General features: G+C 31.0%; 1 protein-coding gene across 3 annotated transcripts in view; it reads right to left on the bottom strand.

Moving 5' to 3' along the window:
- Positions 1-23,744, bottom strand: part of LOC139530020 (transforming growth factor-beta receptor-associated protein 1-like) — a 60,688-nt gene that overhangs the window by 29,164 nt on the left and 7,780 nt on the right. For all 3 annotated transcript variants that reach the window (XM_071326042.1, XM_071326044.1, XM_071326043.1), the window contains 16 exons: positions 23,342-23,446; positions 19,695-19,829; positions 19,036-19,196; positions 18,312-18,444; positions 17,979-18,074; positions 17,132-17,236; positions 16,254-16,439; positions 15,608-15,801; positions 14,267-14,335; positions 13,766-13,838; positions 13,110-13,244; positions 12,241-12,341; positions 11,349-11,460; positions 10,509-10,669; positions 9,710-9,782; positions 7,554-7,744 (listed from right to left, as the gene is read on the bottom strand). In XM_071326042.1, the coding sequence (XP_071182143.1) occupies positions 7,554-7,744; positions 9,710-9,782; positions 10,509-10,669; positions 11,349-11,460; positions 12,241-12,341; positions 13,110-13,244; positions 13,766-13,838; positions 14,267-14,335; positions 15,608-15,801; positions 16,254-16,439; positions 17,132-17,236; positions 17,979-18,074; positions 18,312-18,444; positions 19,036-19,196; positions 19,695-19,829; positions 23,342-23,446 (2,030 nt within the window). The remainder of the gene's footprint in view (positions 1-7,553; positions 7,745-9,709; positions 9,783-10,508; positions 10,670-11,348; positions 11,461-12,240; positions 12,342-13,109; positions 13,245-13,765; positions 13,839-14,266; positions 14,336-15,607; positions 15,802-16,253; positions 16,440-17,131; positions 17,237-17,978; positions 18,075-18,311; positions 18,445-19,035; positions 19,197-19,694; positions 19,830-23,341; positions 23,447-23,744) is intronic.

Genomic DNA, 23,744 nt, shown 5'->3' with positions numbered 1-23,744 from the left:
AGCTCTCAATAAATAGATTTGTTAGACACTATACTACCTAGTCTTTTCAGTTATCTACAAAGACGTGTATGTTCCTGCATAAATTACACATTAATTATCTCGGTCAAGTGACGGTTTAATAAAACGTACCTGATTGACCATTATATAAATGATAACGTACTTACTATATACACATATATATCTTATTATTGGAACTTGATGATATTTGGAGTATTTATAGTTTAATATAGAGCTATTAGTAGAATGAGAGCTAATATTACTGATATCGTTTCCATTTACATATACATGTACTGACACTATCACACTAACCGTGAGGACGAAGTTACTAGGAGATTTTTTACACGGACATCCTCAAAGGGTAAAAAGATCACATTTGACCTTGCACTCGACACCAATCTTAATTGACTAGGATTGTCAGTTTTCCGATTGACTCCTGCTTCCTCTACCAATAAAAACTAGCCGCCACGAAATAGCTCAAAAAGTGGATTTAAAAGGGGCGTTAAAATACCAAAAATCAAACAGGTGAACAAGTAATTCAATTTATGTGAGAAAAGAAATAGACACATTCCCCATTTCAATTCTCAATTTTATAGAAAACATGGCAGGCAACAGTTTTAAATGTGACTTGGAAACTTAGGCATGCTCTGCCATCAAATTCTATTTTCAATGATTTTGCAGACAGTCTCTTCAAATTTCTAGATCTTCATTTTGACTTTAAATTTTATACAAGCTGTCATAATAACTCAGAATATCAGCTACATTTTCTTTTACAAAGTGAAACTAATTGATACAAACTTTACATATTGTTTACAAGGACAACAAATCATATGACTAGCTTGTATAAATTATTGTTGTAAGACATGAACTCTTTAAACTTCTCATAAAATACCTGTAAATATTTTACTGCAACAGTTTATAGCCTATTTAAATTCTTTAGGAAAGTTAAATCTGAAGACTAAATATGCCCCAGGATATAAAGTGCTCCGGGGAAAAGGTCAAACACCATGCCCTGGCCAATACAATCAATAATCACAAAAGTCAAATAAAACGAAATCCAACTGAAAAACATGTTAAATTTTACAATAAAGTACACTGTAAATTTATTTTAGTGCAATTTAATAAAATTTTTAAAAAGTATATAATTTACCCAAGGATTGATTGATAATGTTATAAAAGTCTCTTTACAGAGCATTACTACTTAAAAGACACCAACGTTGAGTAGAAGGGGATTTTCTTCTTTAATAAAAGTATATTTTAGTGATTCAGAATAACAAAATCTACATTAATATGTCATATTTTTGATGTTCGGGAAAAAAAAAGATGTGTCTACAAGACACAAATTAGCAGCAAACATCTTTGCTTTGCAAACAGTGCAAAATAGTGTATGCATATTCAGGATGATATGGGGATACAAGGGTCTGGACAACTTTCAAAAATAATTTCAATCATTGATATGTTTTAAGTGCAAGAGTCGCAATGCATGATGTTTAACACCACTCTCAGCACTCTAGAAATATTTACATGATTTAGTGGCATTCAGTTTTGAAGAGTGGAGGAAGCCACAGTGCCCAGAGAACTATCAACCTTTGGTAGGAAAACTGACAATTCTTGTCAATTTAAATTAGAGTTGAACGCATATGCCACACGCTGGATTTTAACTCACAAACTCAGTGTTGACAGGCTAGTGAGACAGCAGTTTGACTTCTTAAACCATTAAACCACTGAGGTCCCTTCCTTGATTTCTAAATATTCTACAGTTTCTTGACCTGAGCATCAATGAAGACACTATTCATTTAAATAGTCATCTTGTTCAACCAAATGTGTTTAATGGTGTCACACAAATTCATAATACAAAATAGATTTGAGCAATATCTGCCTGCAGTGCAATAAAGGTATCTAAAACTAAATCTTTTTATGACATTTTCTAGGTCATAGGATTATAATATAGTGCAACTTCATTTATAAATCATCTGTATACATACAAGTTCATATAAAAAGTGGTTTATTAAAGTAATAATATTGACAAGTGCCATTAAATTTTCCATGTGAATAATTCATTATAATGTAGGTTAAACAGAATAAAACTTGTTAATATCATTTTAAAATTGCATTTAAAAATTCTGCTCAACATCTTTAGGCATAATTTATTTTTAAATGTAAAAGTTTTTGTACTTCAGATGCACATAAGGATGAATACATGTATAAATGTAAAGACAATTCAGCAAAAAAAATAATAAAAACCCTAATACAAAATCTATTTCATAACTCTTCAAGTACAAACTTAACATATCAGATCAACAACTGACAGAGCAGCAAAATCAAGTGAGAGAAAAGTCAATTTTCATTATTTTTCCAGTGGAAGGTCTATCAATAGTAGATTAACTACAATCAAACAATAATTTAGAACGAAAGTTTGACATACAGAGGAGAAACTATTTGCACTTGTCACTAATTTCACTCAAAAGAATTTTGCTCACATTAAGTATTTGAGCAATTTCAAACACAAAAAAGCAATTGTGGTATGCAGGGAGAGCCATTACTAATATAATTTCTTTATTTTACATAAAAGGTACAAAACCACTTAATGTGTGCTTATTTTTTTTTTTAGCTTTTATGATTTAGGCGTGTATCAATGGTCAAATACATACACAAATGACCAACCTCCAAAATAAAAGATGTGAAATAAAAATTGATTTTAGGCTAGTGTTGTTTTTAAACATACAGGTATAAATATTAATGGTAAACAAAATATAGAACATTCATAAAAACAGACCGAATATAAATATGTTTAAATATTTAACAAATAATTCTGTTGTTATTGTGAAACTATATCCATAGCTGTCTGTATTTAATACCTGAATAAAACTAATGTCAAGTAAAACACAATGAACAAGGAAGTAAAATACAAAATTTAAAACTAAAACTGACATAGAGTAAAAACAGCCTGTCAAAACACAATACTTAACTGTTATTATTGTTATGTAATACAAAAAACTAGTTCTTGTTCAATCTAGATATTTACATTAGTATTCAAAAGTAGAAACCCTTTCAAGTACTTTTCTGTTACAAATTTAAATCGATGAATTCAAATCAGTAAAATCTTTACATATATATTCGAGATTTGAGTGGGTTTAACTTAAGCTTACTTGTTGAAAATTCCTGAAACATTTTAATTCTTGATTTCAGGAATGTATAAAAATTTCATTCCTTCTCTTTTCAACACTTAATCCTAACTCTCTATACATGACATATAGCTTGGGAAAATAATAAATAATATTCTACAGTAGATACATAGGTATCAGGTTGGTCAATATAAATAATATTCTACAGTAGATACATAGGTATCAGGTTGGTCAATATAAATAATATTCTACAGTAGATACATAGGTATCAGGTTGGTCAATATAAATAAAAGGAAATGTGACAGCAACCCAACAATTTAAAAAGATAAAAAATACTGACAGTCTTTTACAAAAGGTAGGCTCTAAATCACACAAGGTCTAGGCTCTAAATTACACAAGGTCTAGGCTCTAAATAACACAAGGTCTAGGCAGAAAAAAACTCAGAAAATTAGAAACAAAGCCAGTAAAGATCTTCTATTGATTGAAAACAAAACAAGATGAAGACTTATGACAACCACTCAGGACCTGGAATACACATGAACCTACTATGTTGGGGTGGAAGTGACCGTGGAACTAGTTTTTGAGCAATATGTATTTTGTGACAGCAAAGTAGAAAATAACTGTATTGTATTTTAAGCTTGGCCTTTGTGAAACATAGATTTTACTGTTACAAATTGGGTTTACCCCTTCAAAGTTCAAACAATTTTTCAGCGTCCAATGAAAACTATCATTACAAATGAATTGCATAAGAATTACACATTGTATTCCAATCTTGTTATCATGTTTCTTTCTATTTTTCAAGTCAAACATTCTTTTTATGGATATATATATACAATATTAGGTCAATGTCAAGAAAGGTTTTTGTATGAGGCTGAGAAATTGGGTAAAGGCAATGTTTTACCGAGCTCTACCCCAGTTGTATGTCGAGTACAAAAAGTTTATATCTTTATTACATTGACCTAATACTGTTTTTATAAATCAAAATAATTGATAGCTATATAAATGTAACACAAATTTCAAACTTATTTTAATCCCTTAATGAACCCCTGATTGTAGGAAAAAGAGTTGCATGATGAAATTGACATTGCACAAAATATAGAGTGTGGTGCTCATTTTCGACGGGGACACAATTTCGCCGTTTAAGGATTTTGAGGTGTAAAAACTTCAAAGGATGGCTGAAATGGAAGAAATGTACCCGTAAATTATATTTTTATAACAAATATAATATTTTTTTAAACTGAGACAAAATTGCAGTTCCTACCGAAAATGACCGAAAAACGGACAATTTCCTGAATAAAAAACACGATTTCAAAGTATTTCTAATTAAATATTTGACTGAATGCCCTAATTTTGAATTCTTTATACCTTTGAAATGTCTGCTATTCATCTATAATGCAATTTATTTGATAAAAATTGTTAAAAGCTGCGGTTATTTGGTTTTAAATAGATGTGTTAAAACAGCGAATATGTGTCCCCCATTGACAAAACAACCGGAAATTTCAAACACCCTTTAATCTAACTTTTCAGATGATTTTCTTAAAACAAACCGGTTTTCAAGCTTAAGTATATTTTGCATTTGAAGTTATCTTCATATAGAAATATCAGTATACTTCAAAAACATTTAGACTTGAACATAAACTGTAGAAAACATGGAAAGATGTGGCGAAAATGAGCACCCCACTCTAGCTGTGTTACTATATTTTTAGGAAATAAACACATCTAGTTGCAGTATAAAAAACTTTTTAACTCTTGTACGTGCAAGTGAAAAAAAATATGGCAAATAAATGTGAAATATAAAATACTTCAATAGAAAGCCATGCCACTGAAATATATCCTTATTTAAATGTACTCTAATTATCCATGAAAACATTAATATTAGCAAAGATTTTTCTTGATGAGTACCTAATATAATTATATCTCGGTTAAGACTATAATTAGGAAAGAAAAATCTCTAAAATAGTAGTTTAGATAATGTATTTCTTTTGTAAAAAGTTAAAATTAAATTTCACTTTTATGAATCAAAAGTCAAATTAGAGAAATAGGTTATTTGAAACATCAAGCTATATTATAAGACAGATGAAAGAGAACAAAAAACAGGTTTGATACTTTGATGTTAAACCCTCATTAAGGTGAAATGCTGTTAAAGGTGTATAATCAAGTTATGATCAATGTCTGCATTACAGTATACAGGTTAATTGAATGTAACAAGGTATGAAAATTCTATGAATAATTTAGTGAATCTTAAATTGAAGGCAGAAAGCATGACATCCTTGGCCTGAATAGAAAGTTTCAGAAGTAGTACAATTAAAAATTTGGTCAAAGGGAGATAACTCAGAACAACGTGGGGAAACAACAATCACATTCATTTGTAACACTGATATTTATAATGTTAGTGGACGTAATTTTTTTGACTCATTTTTTGGCAATAAAATTTGTTTTATGAAATCAACTACTGTGGATTCTTCATTATTCGTTGGATACCAATTTTCTTGGATTTCGTGGGTACAGGTAAACCACGAAATTCAATGTTCAACGAATGTCGAATTTTCTTTAAGTTTGTATACAGACTTCAGCAAAACCACGAAATTCAATATCGACGAATATGCAAGTTTTCCTTAATTCACAAAAATTGGTACCCATGAAAATAAATGAATCCACAGTAAGAGAAATTATTATGTTTATATCCATGTTCCAGCTGTCATACCTACTTGAGGATTTATCTTTTCTAATAATCAATCTTTAATGGACTTTTGGGGGGTTATCCGTTTAATCAAGGTGCTTATGAGCACTGAAGGGTAAATATTGCTTTCATTTTGCAATATGAATTTTAAATTAAATATTGAATTGTAATGGAACACAATTGGGGAATATCTAAATTGGAATTATTCTACTATGTGATTATCAGATTTTATTTAAATTTGATTCATACACCATGCACATCTTATAACAATTTTATTAAAAGTTTTCTTGACAATATATAAGTAAGGAGAACTATCTACCAAATTAACTGCACTATCTCATTTGAACTCTAACAAGTAGAAATGAGGATTTGAAGATATAGTTATCAGCCAGTATTAAAACAGTTTTGATAAAATTTCCTGCAATCTTTATTCCATAAAACCTAAATAAGTCAAAAATCTTCTTAATAATTTATTTGAACTGATTCCTATATCTAATCATCAATGAGATATTGTTTCTCTTATAGGTCTATTTTCATCTATCCCAAAATAAGACAGCTTCTGCTTTAAATAGAAACCCTATAAGTGAATCATCTTAGAAAGTCTACCCATTTCCTTGTTCTGGTTTCAGCTGGAAGATTATTAGCAAACTAATAGGCATTAATTAGGTTCAGTAATACTGGAGAAATGCATGAAGAAAAAAAGTTTCAGTTAATTTGACATATTGCAAAAAATCAAAGTATAGGCAAACAGGAAGTTGGTGTCTAATCTGTAAAGTTTGCTCATATAACAATCTATCGCTGTCAAACTGTTGACACAAAATCACGTCATTGTGTTTGTTTAATATGGGGACGCAGTCCCCAATAAAGGTAGAAAAATCAATAATAAAAAAAAATCGGGAAATTTTCCAGAAATTTTCATTGTACTGATGAACTCAAAATCATTCAAAGTTTTTTATGTCGTGCTTTGAATTCCTGTATCTGCGCAGAAATCTACAATGTACTTCCTTTTTCCAGTCTCGTTTGTATGAAACTTTGAGTAAAATATATATTTATCAGTCTAGTATAAAATAGGAAGGAACGCAATACCAATTTCATTTTTAATAATTCCTTGATATGAAAGAACGTTATTTGGTGATAGCGTTTCTTTGTTAACATTGCATATGACATCATAAATTAAATAACGTCACAACTAAAATTCCTAACAACAGAACCAAAATCGGAAACATTACGGTATTTCTGTTTCTTTTTTTTAACAAATATTTAAGTTACAAAAAAATAATTCATACAGACTTCGTCCCCATTCACAGGTAATGCCTGCATCATATTACCAAAAACAGTTGATATATACTAGAGAAAAGTGTGACAAATATTTGCTAGACTAATGGATGAACAGACAGACAAACCAAGTAGACAAACAACATGATAGAATGATAGACAAACCAATGGAAGGACAGCTTCAGCAAAAGCTGTATACCCCACTCATTTTACTATCACACAAAACATTGATGTGACATAAATAATTGACTAGTATGTTAAAAGCTGATTTGCATAATACATAAGAGCTATAAATTTTTAGTTCAAACTACACATTTAGGTACAAGTCAGTTAAGGTACCCATGGCATAGTTTCAATTAGAAAGCTTTCTAATAAAGTGAGATACATACCAATATATATCAAATTAAAGGCACAACAAATAAATCTTTCAACCAAGGCAGTTTATCCTCACACTTTATACATAATGTAAGACCTACCTGTCATCATTCATTGTAACAAACTCCTTCTGAATCTCTATAATATTTTGTTTCACTTGTAAATTCTCTCCCCTTGACATCATTCTTTCTATTCGAGTAGTCCGACTATTGTTCATACTTTTCCGTATTGCACGATTTAAAAATTGAGAAACTAAACTAACAGACCAGTTTTCTGGCAAGGATTGTAAAACCTACAAATATATAAAATAATTTACAATGGGATTTTAAGACATTCAATTTTTGTTTAACAATTTCAAGCAAAGATGGCAGATTTCAGTTGAATGAAATTCTTAACATCAATTTAAAAAAAACCAGATGCTCCGCAGGGTGCAGCTTTATACGACCGCAGAGGTCGAACCCTGAACAGTTGGGGCAAGTATGGACACAACATTTAAGCTTGATACAGCTCTGAATTTGGATTGTGATTAAATAGATGACACAACATAGGTTTCTGACACAGAATGAATGTGGTCTAAGAACTTAAACTAAAAAACTTAAAAATTTTGAATTGGACATTTACCTATTATAGTCCAATATCCAAAATCTAAATACATGGTTAGATTCAGCATATCATAGAACCCCAAGAATTCAATTTTTGATGAAATCAAATAATGTTCAATTTTAGACCCTTTAGACCAATTTGATAACTGGGCCCAAATATTAAAAATCTTAATACATGGTTAGATTCAGCAAATTGAAGAAACCCATATATTCAATTTTTGTTGAAATCAAATAAAGTTTAATTTTGGACCCTGATTTGGACCAACTTGAAAACTGGGCCCATAATTAAAAATCTAAGTACATGTTTAGATTCAGCATATCAAAGAACCCCAAGAATTCAATTTTTGTTAAAATCAAACTTAGTTTAATTTTGGACCCTTTGGACCTTAATGTAGACCAATTTGAAAATAGGACCAAAAATTAAGAATCTAAATACATGGTTAGATTTGACATATCAAAGAACCCCAATAATTCATTTTTTGATGAAATCAAACAAAGTTTAATTTGGACCCTTTTGGCCCCCAATTCCTAAACCAAAACTCCTAAAATCAATCCCAACCTTCCTTTTGTGGTCATAAACCTTGTGTTAAAATTTCATAGATTTCTATTTACTTATACTGAAGTTATTGTGCAAAAACCAATAAAAATGCTTATTTGGGACCTTTTTTTGGACCCTTATTTCCACACTGTTGGGACCAAAACTCTCAAAATCAATCCCAAGCTTCCTTTTGTGGTCATTAACCTTGTGTTAACATTTCATAGATTTCTGTTTACTTATACTAAAGTTATTGTGCGAAAACCAAGAAAAATGCTTATTTGGGCCCTTTTTGGCCCCTAATTCCTAAACTGTTGGGACCAAAACTCCCAAAATCAATCCCAACCTTCCTTTTATGGTCATAAACCTTGTCTTTAAATTTCATAGATTTCTATTTACTTATACTAAAGTTATAGTGCAAAACCCAAATGTCTTCGGATGACGATGATTCCAACATCATACCAATATATGACCGCAAAAATTTTCAATTTTTGCGGTCGCATAAAAAATTGCCAGTAACTAACAGGTAGTCAGGCAAACTTAATTCTAATTAGTAAAAGTTCAAATCCATACAAAGTTTCAAGCTAATGTAATCACAACTTCATGATAAATAAATGTGCCAAAAATTTAACCTCAGACAAGATGGATAACAGATGAATGGATTAACTAATAGACTACAGTACAAACATCCATCTTCTACTGTGAGTGTGGTGTAATTATGTTAGAAAATGGGTTTTCTCATCCTAAACCTAGACTATTCTTCTTAAATTCATGTATTTGCAGGAACCTGATGTTCAGTGGTTGTGGTTTGTTGATGTGGTTCATAAGTGTTTCCCGTTTCCTTGTTTTTAATATAGATTAGACAGTTGGTTTTCCTGCTTGAATGATTTTACACTAGTCATTTTTGGGGCTCTTAATAGCTTGCTTTTGGTGTGAGCCAAGGCTCCATGTTGAAGACCGTACTTCGATCTATAATGGTTTACTTTAACAAATTGTGACTTGGATGGAAAGTTCTCTCATTGGCACTCATACCACATCTTCCTATACCTATTTTGCTATTTTAGTACATTGAAAAAATCCAAATATAATTTATGAAAACTTTCAAATAATCTGCACTTACTTTAACAGTATCAAACTCTGCTACATTACTGTTTAGTAAATCTACAGCAGGTTTCACTAAAGAATCTTTTTGTCTGAAACGTAAAGAGTCAAAATTAAAAGGTTTATCTCACATTGTAACTACATATATCAACCCAATTCCACAACAATTTACATTCAAATACTTTACGAAGTTTGAACAGACCAATCTAGTTTGTTGGATGAGATCGCTCCCAGATTTTGGTGATGTTAGATTTGCTTAGTCTTTAGATTTCTTTCGTGTGTCTTGTGTACTATTATTTGTATGTTTGTCTTATTTCTTTTTTAGCCTTGGCGTTGTCAGTTTATTTTTAATCTATGATTTACTATGTCCATCTGGTATCTTTCGCCTCTTTTTCAAGGAGAACTCAAATAAAACAGTTTTGAATACTTTAATATCAGTCATGTTGATATCCATTAAAACATTTGTTTGGATGTCTTTGTTTATTGGGTTACTGTCATTGATGTTGTTCAGATCATTCTGACAGCTTTCTACAAGAATATACAATTTCATATAGGGGCCAGCTGAGGATCACCTTCTGGTGCAGAATTTTCTCGCTGCTTTGAAGACCCATCGGATGCCTTCAGCTGTTACCTGCTCTTTGATCGGGTTGTTGTCTCTTTGACATATTCCCAATTTCCGTTCTCAATTTTACAGTAAATGTTTTTTACTTAAACAGGTAATGATTTACTCATTTGATGGATCTAAGTATACACTAAGTAAGATGTGAAATAATCGTTTACGAAATGAAGAATCTTTGCCATGAGAGTTGACTACTTACTCGTTTGATGGATCTAAGTATACACTAAGTAAGATGTGAAATAATCGTTTACGAAATGAAGAATCTTTGCCGTGAGAGTTGACTAGACAATAGTTTTCAGCAGCACCAAAGTCTTTTAATTTATGTACAAGTATTCTTAAGGCTTTGTCATGTTCTTCTAACTGAAACAGAAAATCAGTTCAATTTATTTACAAGTATCTTTATAGCTTTGTTCTTCTAACTGAAACAGAAAATCATGTTAGTTTATGTACAAGTATCCTTAAGGCTTTGTCATGTTCTTCTAACTGAAAATGAAAACAGAACAATGTCATTTTAATTAAATGTGAATAAAATGATACATTAGACATACACATTAACGAAACAGATCATTACCATTAAAAAAGACCAAAAAAAATGTTTTTAGGACAGGTCTGGTTTGATAAAATTTTTGACAAAATCACTGTAATGAACTGAACAAAATAAATGTCTAAACATTTGAAAACAATAGTGTGGTTTTGTGCATCACATATACACCAATGTTGAAGCCAGTACAGTTATGTATAATTGTGTAAATCCTTGTAATTTAGTATTTTTTGTGAGAAGTTATCAATTGACATTTATATAACATCTCATTCTCATTCATTAAGCACTTTACATTTATCAACAACCAAGATTTATTTTTGTGTATAAGCTCATTTTTCCAGAATCAATGGCCATGTCTCAACAATATTTCATCATTGTGATTCCTTTATTCAGTAAAATTCATTTCTGAACTACAGTTGTAACAGAACCAACTTAACCATACTTTTTGGGATTAGAACTAAGGGGATAAACAACTGAATTTTTCTGATCTTTATTTACCTTTCCATATAATATTGCACATTCTGCATGCATCTCTGTTTCTTTAGCTTTACCAAGTATAAGTTGTACACGGTACAGATTAGACATTTGTAATATGTACCGTAATTTGGATCTGTAAACAGAAACATTTCAAACTATGAGTCAATATTACATGCATATGGTTATGAATAAATATATTAATAACACACAGTATCTAACTGTGAAATTTGACCTTTTTTATGGTAAAATGTTCTTACTTGTAAGCTATAAATTAAAGCTTATGTAATAAATATACATGAAGACCATACTTTGACCTATAATGGTTTACTTTTACAAATTGTGACCAGTATGGAGAGTTGTTTCATTTGCACTCATACCACATCTTATATCTATTAGGCATTTATCTACCTCGGAACTGAAATAATAGTCCTTTTGTACACAATTTCAAATTCCTTTGCATGCCATCTTATTTTAAAAGCAAATAAATAAACTGCTTCAATAAATGTAATGCTTATTCAAATAAATATAGATTTTCAATGGGTTAGTATGAAGACCAGAATTTTTAAAAGTAAAATTCAAGAAGTCCTGGAACTATATTAAGTGGAGGTTTCTGTTCATAAATTGTGAAATTAAACCTGTCTATGTTACGATTATTTTCTTATTTCTTAAATCTGGATATTTCAATCTTATATTTTTTTACTCTCTGTCTTGGTGTATGTTTGAATTTAAGAAGGTAAGATATGTATCAATTCATAACACTAAATCCCTACAACCACTCCAAAAAAACCAAAAGCCAAGGAATAGCAATTATCTTTATCTGAATATCGAAGTAAGGCTTTTAGCACAGCAAGTACCTCACTGCAAAATTATGACAAGATTAGTAGTGGACCGAGTTTAAATTTCTAATACATACCTAGCCTTATCCATTTCTTCTTTCTTCACATTATTGGTTTTGATGAGTTTTAGTACAGCATCTAAATATAATACAGCTAAATGGGTATGGTATTTTTCTTTCTGAAACAAAAACAGAAAAATTGTTGTAATATTTTCCTTTTTAAATAAAGCAAAGTGGATGGGGTACTAACGTTTTGAAATAGAACTCACAAACAAGAATGCATATGATGTAGTGCTTAGCATATCCTCAACTCTTAAATTCAAATAATCAGAAACAGGAAGTAGGAGTCTGACTGAAGCATGTTAGTGCTTATCACTGTTAAACTGCTGAACAAATAAAAAGTCATTCTCATCAGAAGTTCCTGAGAAAATTTTAACAAAATATTTGTTTCAATCAAAATATTGAAAAATCCTGAATATAAGAAAACAGAAGAAGGGGCCTGAAAGATCAGAATAGTGCACACACTTTGCAAGTAATATTTACTGCTTTTATTTTCTGGGTAAAAGCAAAGACTGAATGGCTCAAAGTGTCCAGGTAGGATGACATGTTTTCTTGCAGACTGTTTCTTTGTGAACAAGCCTGGTAAACATCCAGATCAGCATGTCAGTCTAGTACAAACCAGGTCATATTCATATCCCATTAATATGTTCTCATCCTGAATATGCATTTCATTTGCTGCAGGACAATAAACAGCCATCCATCATCCATCAAAGTAACCATTCCATTCCCTTAGATAAGCCTAACATGCTTTCTATGATGCAAAATATATTGACCTCTTTCTCATTCCATAAAAAGTAAAATCGCAAAAATACTGAACTCCGAGGAAAATTCAAAACGGAAAGTCTGTAATCAAATGTCAAAGAGGTAGTTTATATTTATATACCTACCTCTAATTTCTTCTGAAATACTAAATATTCTAGGTATGTTATCACAGCTATAGGGAATCGGTGGAGGTAGTCTATCACAGTATCTGGTCTCATTCTTTCTGAGGGGGGCTCAGTTGTAGGTCTGTCTGTAAATATCTACAATACATACAATGGTTTTAATTTCAAAATATTGAATATCAACCTCTGAAAACCTACCTGGGATCAATATAGTTTGATTGGACATATTGCATTAATTATTATACTGGGAAATTTGTTTTTTTAATAATTTGTCGTTATCGACTAGAAATTAATAACTAAAGTTGTACAAATTTTGTTTATTCATAGTGGTGAATCAAAGTGCTGCAATTTGTGCTGTGTACATAATATTTTTTTATTAGTATCTTTTAATATATTAATGCACCAAAGACATTTTAAACCCTTATCTAACTAAAAAAAAAAAAATTGAATGATATTTTATCATACTTTCCATATAAAGATATCCGCTTTTTCAGTTAAGTATTTCAAAATTCAATGCTCTTTCAATAAGTGCAGTGCTCCAATAAAACGGTGGTCTAAACCAGAACAGAACATTGTGTCTTACTGGGTTAAACATTTCAGTAAATTGAGGCAAATTTAGTTTGATTTGCCTATTGCCTATTTGTATACTATAAACTTACTCTGACTCCATTTTCTTGATCTTTAGACAGTACCCAATCAACATATTTCCAAACTAATTCATGGTCATTTAAACTGGAAAATAAAAATATAACATTGGTTTAGATTTACTTAGAACTGTTAACACAGTGATATATCATTCACAGCACAATAAAATGTGTCAATTGTTTAAAAGGACTTTACCATATCATGGCATCAAACTTGAAACTGAGCTACATGGCTGCAACAGTATATACAAAAACATTATTATCAATTATCGGTACTCTTACTGTGTGTGTCAACAAATAACTTTCTTTGAAGAGGAAGAATTCTTCTAATAATTTGCATTTGTAATGTGCATTTGAAATAAGAGTTTGACATCATTTATTTAATAAACATTGTAAAGAGATGGCAAAATTCGTTGTCAAAGGTATGAAATTACCTAAGTATCTTAATATTGTAGTTTTTAAATTGTTCACCAACCCTTTGGGGTTTATTTTCTTGTATCTAGAAAATTTACTTACTTAGCTAAATATTCTATAATAAAATTAATGCCTTCAAATGATTCATCTTCGACTTCACTATTACATATCCTATAAAAGTAAACATATTATTACCATATACAATATAGCTTATGCATAATACACCCTATGTACAAGGTGAAGGATGCTCCGCACTAATAGGCCATGATTGATTTTCAAAAAAGAAAATTTAATATCCTTTAAAATGGTATTATTTAAGCCATATGAAACATGTTTATTGAAAGTTTCAAGTTTTTTATATTTATTACACATCTAAAACGTATTATTGACAAATAATATTTTAATCAGTGGTTGTTGATCACAAGTTTATTAGCTTTCCAATTTGTTGCTTAAGTTTACCAGAGCGTTACATTGATAATTGTGTTGTCAACGATTAACCGGTTAACTGGCCAGTTAACCGGTCGAACGACCGATTACTGAATACCAATAACGCTAACCAGTTAACAGGACTTTTTTCAATTTTGATAGATTTGATGTAAATTTGTATTGAAATCAATAAATAGTTATGTTAATTTAAAAAATGTTGTCGTGGTAATTAGTTTGACAAATCAATTGTCAAGTATATTGATTGCTATTGTTAATCCTAAAAACATAAGATTAATTAGAGCTCTAGCAGGATCGTAAAGAAACATAATTAGTATACATGTTTTTTTAACAGTAACTTTAAATTAGTAATGCGATTAAATTTTACTAATTACTTCCTTAATTAGTTTTTAATCTAATAGTGTGTAAACCTCCATCTAAATGTGCAACCTCCGTAGTGCAAGGCTTAGTCTTACTTTAAACGAAATGCTAACTCAAAAATTGTGAAATGCAAACCAATGTGAATGTACTCAATGAATACGTGAAAGTAAGAGTAACATGCTAAAAGAAACAAGCAAACAAAGTAAAGAAACATGTCGTACGGTGACCTATAGTTGTTCATTTCAAATTGAAACACTCCACATTATTTTCCGAGACAACAAGAGAAAAGGAAAGAATAATCGGCTTTTAAACACCAACTTAAACTACCGGTTAACAGGTTAATCGGTCTAACGATTATCAGAGTAACCAGTTAAGAAAAAGTGTACGATTTGACAACACTAATAGATAAGCAATAAAAACAAAGCACATCAAAAGGCATGACATATAAGTGAATTGAAAGAGCCACATTCCTTATTTTTCATATTTTAAGTCTTCCCTTTTTTTCTTTTCTTGTTTTTTAATTCCTAAATATTATCTGTATACAATTACCTTAGTCCTCCAGGTAAAAGGCTTAGTTTTATTAATTAAACTATTTCGTAACAGTTGTTAAAAGATTTGTTGTATTAATTTTGTACTTACTTGACCCAGAGAGCCAGAGCTTTATCATGTTCTCCATGTACTTTATATAACAATCCTAGAGCATTATAACGTTTGTATTTTTCTAACCACTCAACCGAGTCTTTTAAATCACAACCAGTATCTACTGCTATAAGGGGAATCAATTCTGGGGAGTCTATCTCTGCATATAGTTTTAACAACGCTGTATCTATTTCCTGAAATTAAAGTAACAATCAGTTTAATAAATTATGTTTGTGATCTTGTGATACAATTGGACTGCTGCTATTTTATGTTTTCCTTATCAAGCAGTTCTATCAAATGTGCTACTTCAGCTAAATACCATGAAGAACTGGATATCATAGGGGATAAAAAAACATAGTTGAAAACTTGAAGAAATCCTATTTTATCTGTATGTATCAAAAGCACACCTTTATAACATTCCAACTTAGTCAATGATATCTTGAATCAGCTATCATACACCACAACATTTTTGTTTTTTACATACATTTTATTGCCTTCGAAGGAATACTTTTTTTATAATTAATTTTTGTTTATCTATTTTTTCTTTGTTTGAATGTCATACTTTTCTTTTTCTTCTTCTTTTTTTTTGTGGTGGGTGGTGGGGGTGTATTTATAAAAGTTTTTAATGCCTATCTACTATACTAACCTGTTTATATCCCGTTCCTGTGCCTTTAATATCAGCTAAGTATGTACAAAGAAACTGTTTGTATTCCTTTAACAGATCTTCTTTCCCTCGTGATAACTGGTTAACATCTGCCATCTCATGAAGGGGTGGCACTGACCGGGTAAAATTACAGTTTGACGGTAAAAGGCGAGGGTATAAACTAATAACCTAGAAAGAAAAGAATTTTAAAAAAACATCATTTTGCTATATTGCTAAACATTGATACAGATTTCAAGTATTCATATACTTTTCTTTCCAGTACTCCAAAGGCATTTTAAGGTAAAGTTTCATTAACCATTTTGAATTATTCATTGTGCGAACAAACATACAACAGTTTTGGTTCAGTACATATTGAAAATACAACGTCTAATCCCAGAATTACAGAATAAAAAGCCTAAAATACTATTACTTAACATTATGTTATTTTTAGCAATAATATCAAGCAATTTAGTATAAAACAGATTTAATACATAAATAAGGCTGTTGGTTTTCTCATTTGAATTGTTTTACATTGTCATTTTGAGGCCTTTTATAGCTGACTATGCGGTATGGGCTTTGCTCATTGTTGAAGGCCGTACAGTGACCTATAGTTGTTAATTTCTGTGTCATTTTGGTCTCTTGTGGAGAGTTGTCTCATTGGCAATCATACCACATCTTCTTTTTTTATATTAATATTCATCTGAGATAAACATGTTAATTATTTATCAATTAAAAATAACTAAGCCTTGTTTTTTAAGTTTCAATGATCAGGAAAACAGTACCAACCTACAATGAAATATCCCATTAACTACTAGCTTCCAAAAGCTATTTCTAAATAATAAAATAAATGAAAGGATCTTTGATATCATATTTCTCATTACCTCTCTAACATCAACCTGACTATTTTTAAACAGATCCATGGCCTCCTCTAAATGACCTTCAGAAAATTCTATAAAAGCTGCCTGTTGCTGAAATCTCTTAAATATCTAAAACAAAATAATATAAGTATTTTCGATGTTTGAACAATATAATAATATAGGATTGCTGCACAAAAACATGACTATTGTGCAAAATAAAGTACTAAACTAAATGGCAAAGTTTTATATAAATGTATTGCTTACTTTTCAATAGTGTTGTGGTGTTCAATATTCATGAAAAATTTGATGATTTGCAATTTTTGTTACAAAAACTACTATACTGCTATAGAATAAATTGAGATATTTTCTATGTACATTATTTTTTTGGGTAGAAGCTTTCTACAGGTATTAAATACCTCACATGATCACAAGAGGATTACAGTTTTCTTAAAAGATTCTGTGTGGACAAGATCCAGTATGATAAATATTATTATCCACTGTATCCACTCATGTTTATTTAGTATTGCTGGCTCCATAAATTTTGCACCATTTTTTTTAATTGTGCATTTTTAATAATTTGAATATCATTATTTGAATTCAATTCAAGAACAATAAAACATCAAGTTGAACTGTGACCAATTGCACCAAAGATATCCCTACTATTAACTTTTTTAACAAGAGGTTAAAGAGCAATGGATAGGAAACAGCTTCACAAAGTAAAGCATGCTTACATAAATGTTCGTAAAATTTCAGGGGGCTCTGAATTGTAGCTTCTATTTACATTGTGATAATATCTTCCTCCACATTATTATGTATAAGAATATACAAGTATATAGGCTACAGGAATTATGATTTTGAGTTTTAACGTTACCTTTAAGAATTTGTCCCGAGTGAGTCCTGCTTTATTTGCATTTTTAGCTAAATCTAAAGCCTCTGTGACTCTCTTGTCACCCAATAATGCCTGAACCTGCAATAACACAATTAATATTTTGTTCATCTCATAAGATAGTAAACGTATGAAATATTGCATAAAATAGTATACTAGGAATATATGAAATTGACAATAAAATGTAAATATATCATTTTTTTTATTCCAGAATTCTACATGAATGAACAGAGAAGAGTAACATCAACAGTAATTTTCTGATCAATTTTATAAGTGTTTCACAATGATAGAGATTACAGATTTCTGTGAGATACTGACCTGTTTTTCCCATGCAACAGGAACTAAAGCATATATTTCTCTGCCTGAAGCCACAAATAACTTGCCGTCAAAGTTCCCTAAATATGTACCACCTTGAAATGGAATAGCCTGTTTTTGTTGTTGATCTAATATACTGCAACAAGAAGTTAACTAATGGCTACATACAAAAGGCAATGTCACAGATCAATATAAAATTCTGATGAAAAAATAATTCTGTTTAAGCATTTTTATAATTTAATGATTATTTCATAAATACTGGGTATATCACAGAAGTATATTATAAAAATAAATGGTGTTTAAAAAAAGCAAATAATGTAAAAATCCTTAAATATGGATTTGTCAACTGTTGGTTGTTTAACGTCCAGTGGGAAATATTTCATGCATGTTCAGGATGACCTTAAGTATGGTGTTTATGAATGAAATAATGCGGTCACATTAGAGAGAAAAAATCTGATCATTCCTTTATATTTCATACAAACCCTATATATATAGTATGGGTTTTTCTCATTGTTGAAGGCTATACGGTTGCTTATCATTGCTAACATCCATTTCAATTGAACTCTGGTGGATAGTTTTCTCGTTGCCAACTATATAACATCTCTTTATTTTTATATTATTATTGTAATTTGGTCCTAACTGTAATGTTACTACCAAGGGGATTTACAAAAAACCTTGAGGAAAAAAAAAATTGTTTTACAAAGTCTGACCATGACTAAAATATTACCTATGAACTGTAATGAACTCATCATTCATGGCAACAATGTATGGATGGACATAGGTCATACTGACAATATTCTCTGACCATTGTAACGGAGGTCGTTGTGATATACCGTCAGATGTTACGAACATCCCCAAAGCACTTGGTCCACTTAACAGAAATTCTTCCTACAGAGACAAAAAATATATGTTTTATTTACATTCTCTTCTTTGGAATTTTATTTTTCATTTTTCATTGTTTTAACTAATAAATTCACATGCAAGACCATCTTCTTTTTCTTTTAAATCAATGTCGCTGACCACTTTTAAAAAGATGTTTGTTATGTCTTGTAGTCTATGGCAATAATACATCATATTCATATCTCAATGTGCCTTTTAAGCAAACTACATTTTTTTTATAAATATAACATCTTTATATTTTTAAACTTTAACTATATTTATATGTTTTGTCTATGATATATCTAGATAAAATCCAAGATGTTTATCCAATCTTGTAGTTTATGAAATATCTTTACTAGATAAAGAATTTTTTTACATCTTGTTATTTGTGACATAAGACCTAGAGGTATATTATATGTTTTGAACCAATGAGTATGTCTTATCACATATTTTGCAAATCCTTTTGATAAAATGTTTACTATAAAGACTAGAATTCTAAGAACTTACCTTACTGATTCTTTTAATGAGAGGTTTACTATGCTCTGAATCAAATGGGAAAAGATCTTGAGTATGTGATGTCTCATAGTTTATCATACAATACTGTGACAATAATGCTGCACAAACAAAGCTTCCGTCCACTCCCTACAATGAAATAATCACATACCATACTGTGACAATAATGCTGCACAAACAAAGCTACCGTCCACTCCCTACAATAAAATAATCACATACAATACTACAATACTGTGACAATAATGCTGCACAAACAAAGCTTCCGTCCACTCCCTACAATAAAATAATCACATACAATACTGTGACAATAATGCTGCACAAACAAAGCTTCCGTCCACTCCCTACAATGAAATAATCACATACAATACTGTGACAATAATGCTGCACAAACAAAGCTACCGTCCACTCCCTACAATAAAATAATCACATACAATACTACAATACTGTGACAATAATGCTGCACAAACAAAGCTTCCGTCCACTCCCTACAATGAAATAATCACATACCATACTGTGACAATAATGCTGCACAAACAAAGCTACCGTCCACTCCCTACAATAAAATAATCACATACAATACTACAATACTGTGACAATAATGCTGCACAAACAAAGCTTCCGTCCACTCCCTACAATAAAATAATCACATACAATACTGTGACAATAATGCTGCACAAACAAAGCTTCCGTCCACTCCCTACAATGAAATAATCACAAACAAAGCTTCCGTCCACTCCCTACAATGAAATAATCACATACAATACTGTGACAATAATGCTGCACAAACAAAGCTTCCGTCCACTCCCTACAATAAAATAATCACATACCATACTGTGACAATAATGCTGCACAAACAAAGCTTCCGTCCACTCCCTACAATGAAATAATCACATACCATACTGTGACAATAATGCTGCACAAACAAAGCTTCCATCCACTCCCTACAATGAAATAATCACATACCATACTGTGACAATAATGCTGCACAAACAAAGCTTCCGTCCACTCCCTACAATGAAATAATCACATACCATACTGTGACAATAATGCTGCACAAACAAAGCTTCCGTCCACTCCCTACAATAAAATAATCACATACAATACTGTGACAATAATGCTGCACAAACAAAGCTTCCGTCCACTCCCTACAATGAAACAAGTATTCTGAGACAATTGCATGACAATACTGATTAATCAAAGCCTTAAAGGCTGTAAAAGCAATTGCTGCCATGGTAATGTTTGGGGACTTTTATTTTTCATCCACATATATACAAGAATTAAACCTGACATGAGTGTTGTCTAGTTAAGGGACGACATCAAAAGTTCAATGAAGGATAAAAAACTTAATTCACATAGTTTTTTCACTGACCCCCACACCCCCCCCCCCCTCTTAACTTAATTTGGGAAAAATTGATTGACCAATAGGGATATATGTAAAATCGATTTTAGATTAACAAAACTTGCAGCAATGTTGACCCCCCACCCCCAAACTATTTGATTTAAGTTTTTTATCCTACATCGATCTTTTGATGTCGTCCCTAAAAGTAAGAAGGTTTTAACTTTATATAAATAAAAGACTTTAGCAGAAAGTCATTTTTAATATGTTTTATATTTCACAAGGAGACAACACGTTTACCAGGCTAAAGTTGGGGTCAAATATACATGTGCTGAAACATATAACTCAAAAAGAAATCATCATGGATTATCCCCTGGTAGTGTTTGTAACTTCCTTGGCAATAATTTCCTTTATTGATTTAATTTTAACAATTTTCATTATTAATTTATATTTAACTATTAACACAAATGATTAAGTTAAAACATTTCAACTTTCCAGACGCAAATGTTAAAAAACGGGAAAGAAATGAAATATCTTACAAGACATAAACATGTAAAGAATAAATGTATATTTCAGCTTAATAAAAATATTTTCATAATGTTACTTTGTCATCATTTTTAAAACTAAGTTCCAAACATTATTGCTCAGTTGATATGTGTCCTTCTGATGCGGTACGAGCACAGGCACTTGTTTCTAAACTATTTATATGGATAATCGACCTTCCTATGGATAGAAACAAGTGCATGTGGGTACGAGATAACTACAATTCTCATGCAATCCCGAAAAGGGGGGTCATCACAGACAAACATGACATTAAATCGTTATCACTGAACTAGTATATATATTGTATAGGGGCCAGCTGAAGGACGCCTCCGGGTGCGGGAATTTTTCGCTGCATTGAAGACCTGTTGGTGACCTTAAAAATTTCTGCTGTTGTATGTTTTTCTATGGTCGGGTTGTTGTCTCTTTAACAAATTCCCCATTTCCATTCTCAATTTTATTATACGAACAAGAACAAACAGCTCTACGTTGCTTTGATATTTATCAATTTTCAGGAAACATTGCGAAAAATGATCTTCAATATTTCGAAAACATGTGAAATAAAATTGCTAACACGGTGGACCGTCGAGTGTCAACAAACGTAGTAGACTTGTTCACTGAAAAGACGAGGATAATGGTTTCATCTGACATTTGTTATGCAAACCCAGTTTTGATCATGATATTTAAAAAGACGTACTTTTTTTCAATCTTTGTATTAATAAACTAGAAAATTCCAAATTGTAAATATCTCTTCATCTGGACCGACTTGGCATCTACTACGTTTGGACGGGTCCATTTCATTAGTAAGGTGATCGATAAATATTACGGAGTTTTGACAGAAAAGGAAAACGAACTTATTGTTATGTGTTTTCAACAAGGGTTTCGTTCCGCTAAATTATTTGCGCAAATAAAGTTTGTCTATTTTTAGATTACAGGTAATAATTTGACACTACGCATTAACCTGTGTAGTGATTTTGATTTTACGATAAATGTATGAATGAACGATAATTTTATGAATGAACAAGAGCACCTGACCTCTTAAAGAAACACAAATTAAACATAAAAAACCGTATTTATTAGGAGATAATTCAGTTAAATTTTCAATACTAAATCAACAACTGAAATGAATCCATATTTTGTTGAAACATCGTACGAACGGCGGAAAACGGAATCGCATTTATAAAAATGTACTTTTTTTCACTCGGACTTCTATGTTATTTGATAGTCAAACGGTTGACCCTTTAAATACAAAAATACATCTACAAGAACATATTCTGAAACTTCTTAAATCCACTAACTTTTTTTTTAAAGTTTCAAGCTATGTATTGCATTAGAAAACATACATAGGTGTTAAAGAATGACTGACCAGGAGCCTGTTTAACAAAATACTATGGCTTGATCTGGGCGGAGTCTCTGATCTGGGTCACAAAGATGGCCATACGCGACGGCATAAAAGCAATTGCTTTAAAAATTCATTGTAGTGGAACAAAATACTAACTTGATCTATAACTTTTCATGATATAAACTATATAACAAAATATTAAGCGTCTTAATATTATGAGGTGATTAATTTGTGTTATATTAACATTGTCACGGATAGCGTTTGCTGTCATAGCAGTTGTATATTACACCGCAGAAAAAATATATTGGAATGCCTTACAAGTGTTGTCAGTTAATCAAAACTTTAGATTTTAATGAAACATACATGCACATAACATAATTATCTTATATGGAATAGCCTAATATCTTGAGTATATAATCCTACCACAGAAATAGCCGGTTCTGATATATGAACATCTTTAACATGCACCAGTTTATCTTCTGTAACTGTATAAACTTGTATCTGTTTCTTCTTTAATGCTACACATATCTAGAATAAACAAGAATGTGTCCTCAGTACACGAATGCCCCACTCGCACTATCATTTTCTATGTTCAGTGGACTGTGAAATTGGGGTAAAATCACTAATTTGGCATTAAAATTAGAAAGATCATATCATAGGGAACATGTGTACCAAGTTTGGAGTCGATTGGACTTCAACTTCATCAAAAACTACCTCGACCAAAAACTTTAACCTGAAGCGGGACAGACGGACGAACGAACGAACGGACGGAGGGACGAACGGACGGACGGACGAACATACGCACAGACCAGAAAACATAATGCCC

Source organism: Mytilus edulis, chromosome 7 (assembly GCF_963676685.1).
Source record: "Mytilus edulis chromosome 7, xbMytEdul2.2, whole genome shotgun sequence".
NCBI classification, from domain to species: Eukaryota; Metazoa; Mollusca; class Bivalvia; order Mytilida; family Mytilidae; genus Mytilus; species Mytilus edulis.
This window is presented reverse-complemented; position numbering and strand designations above follow the sequence as displayed.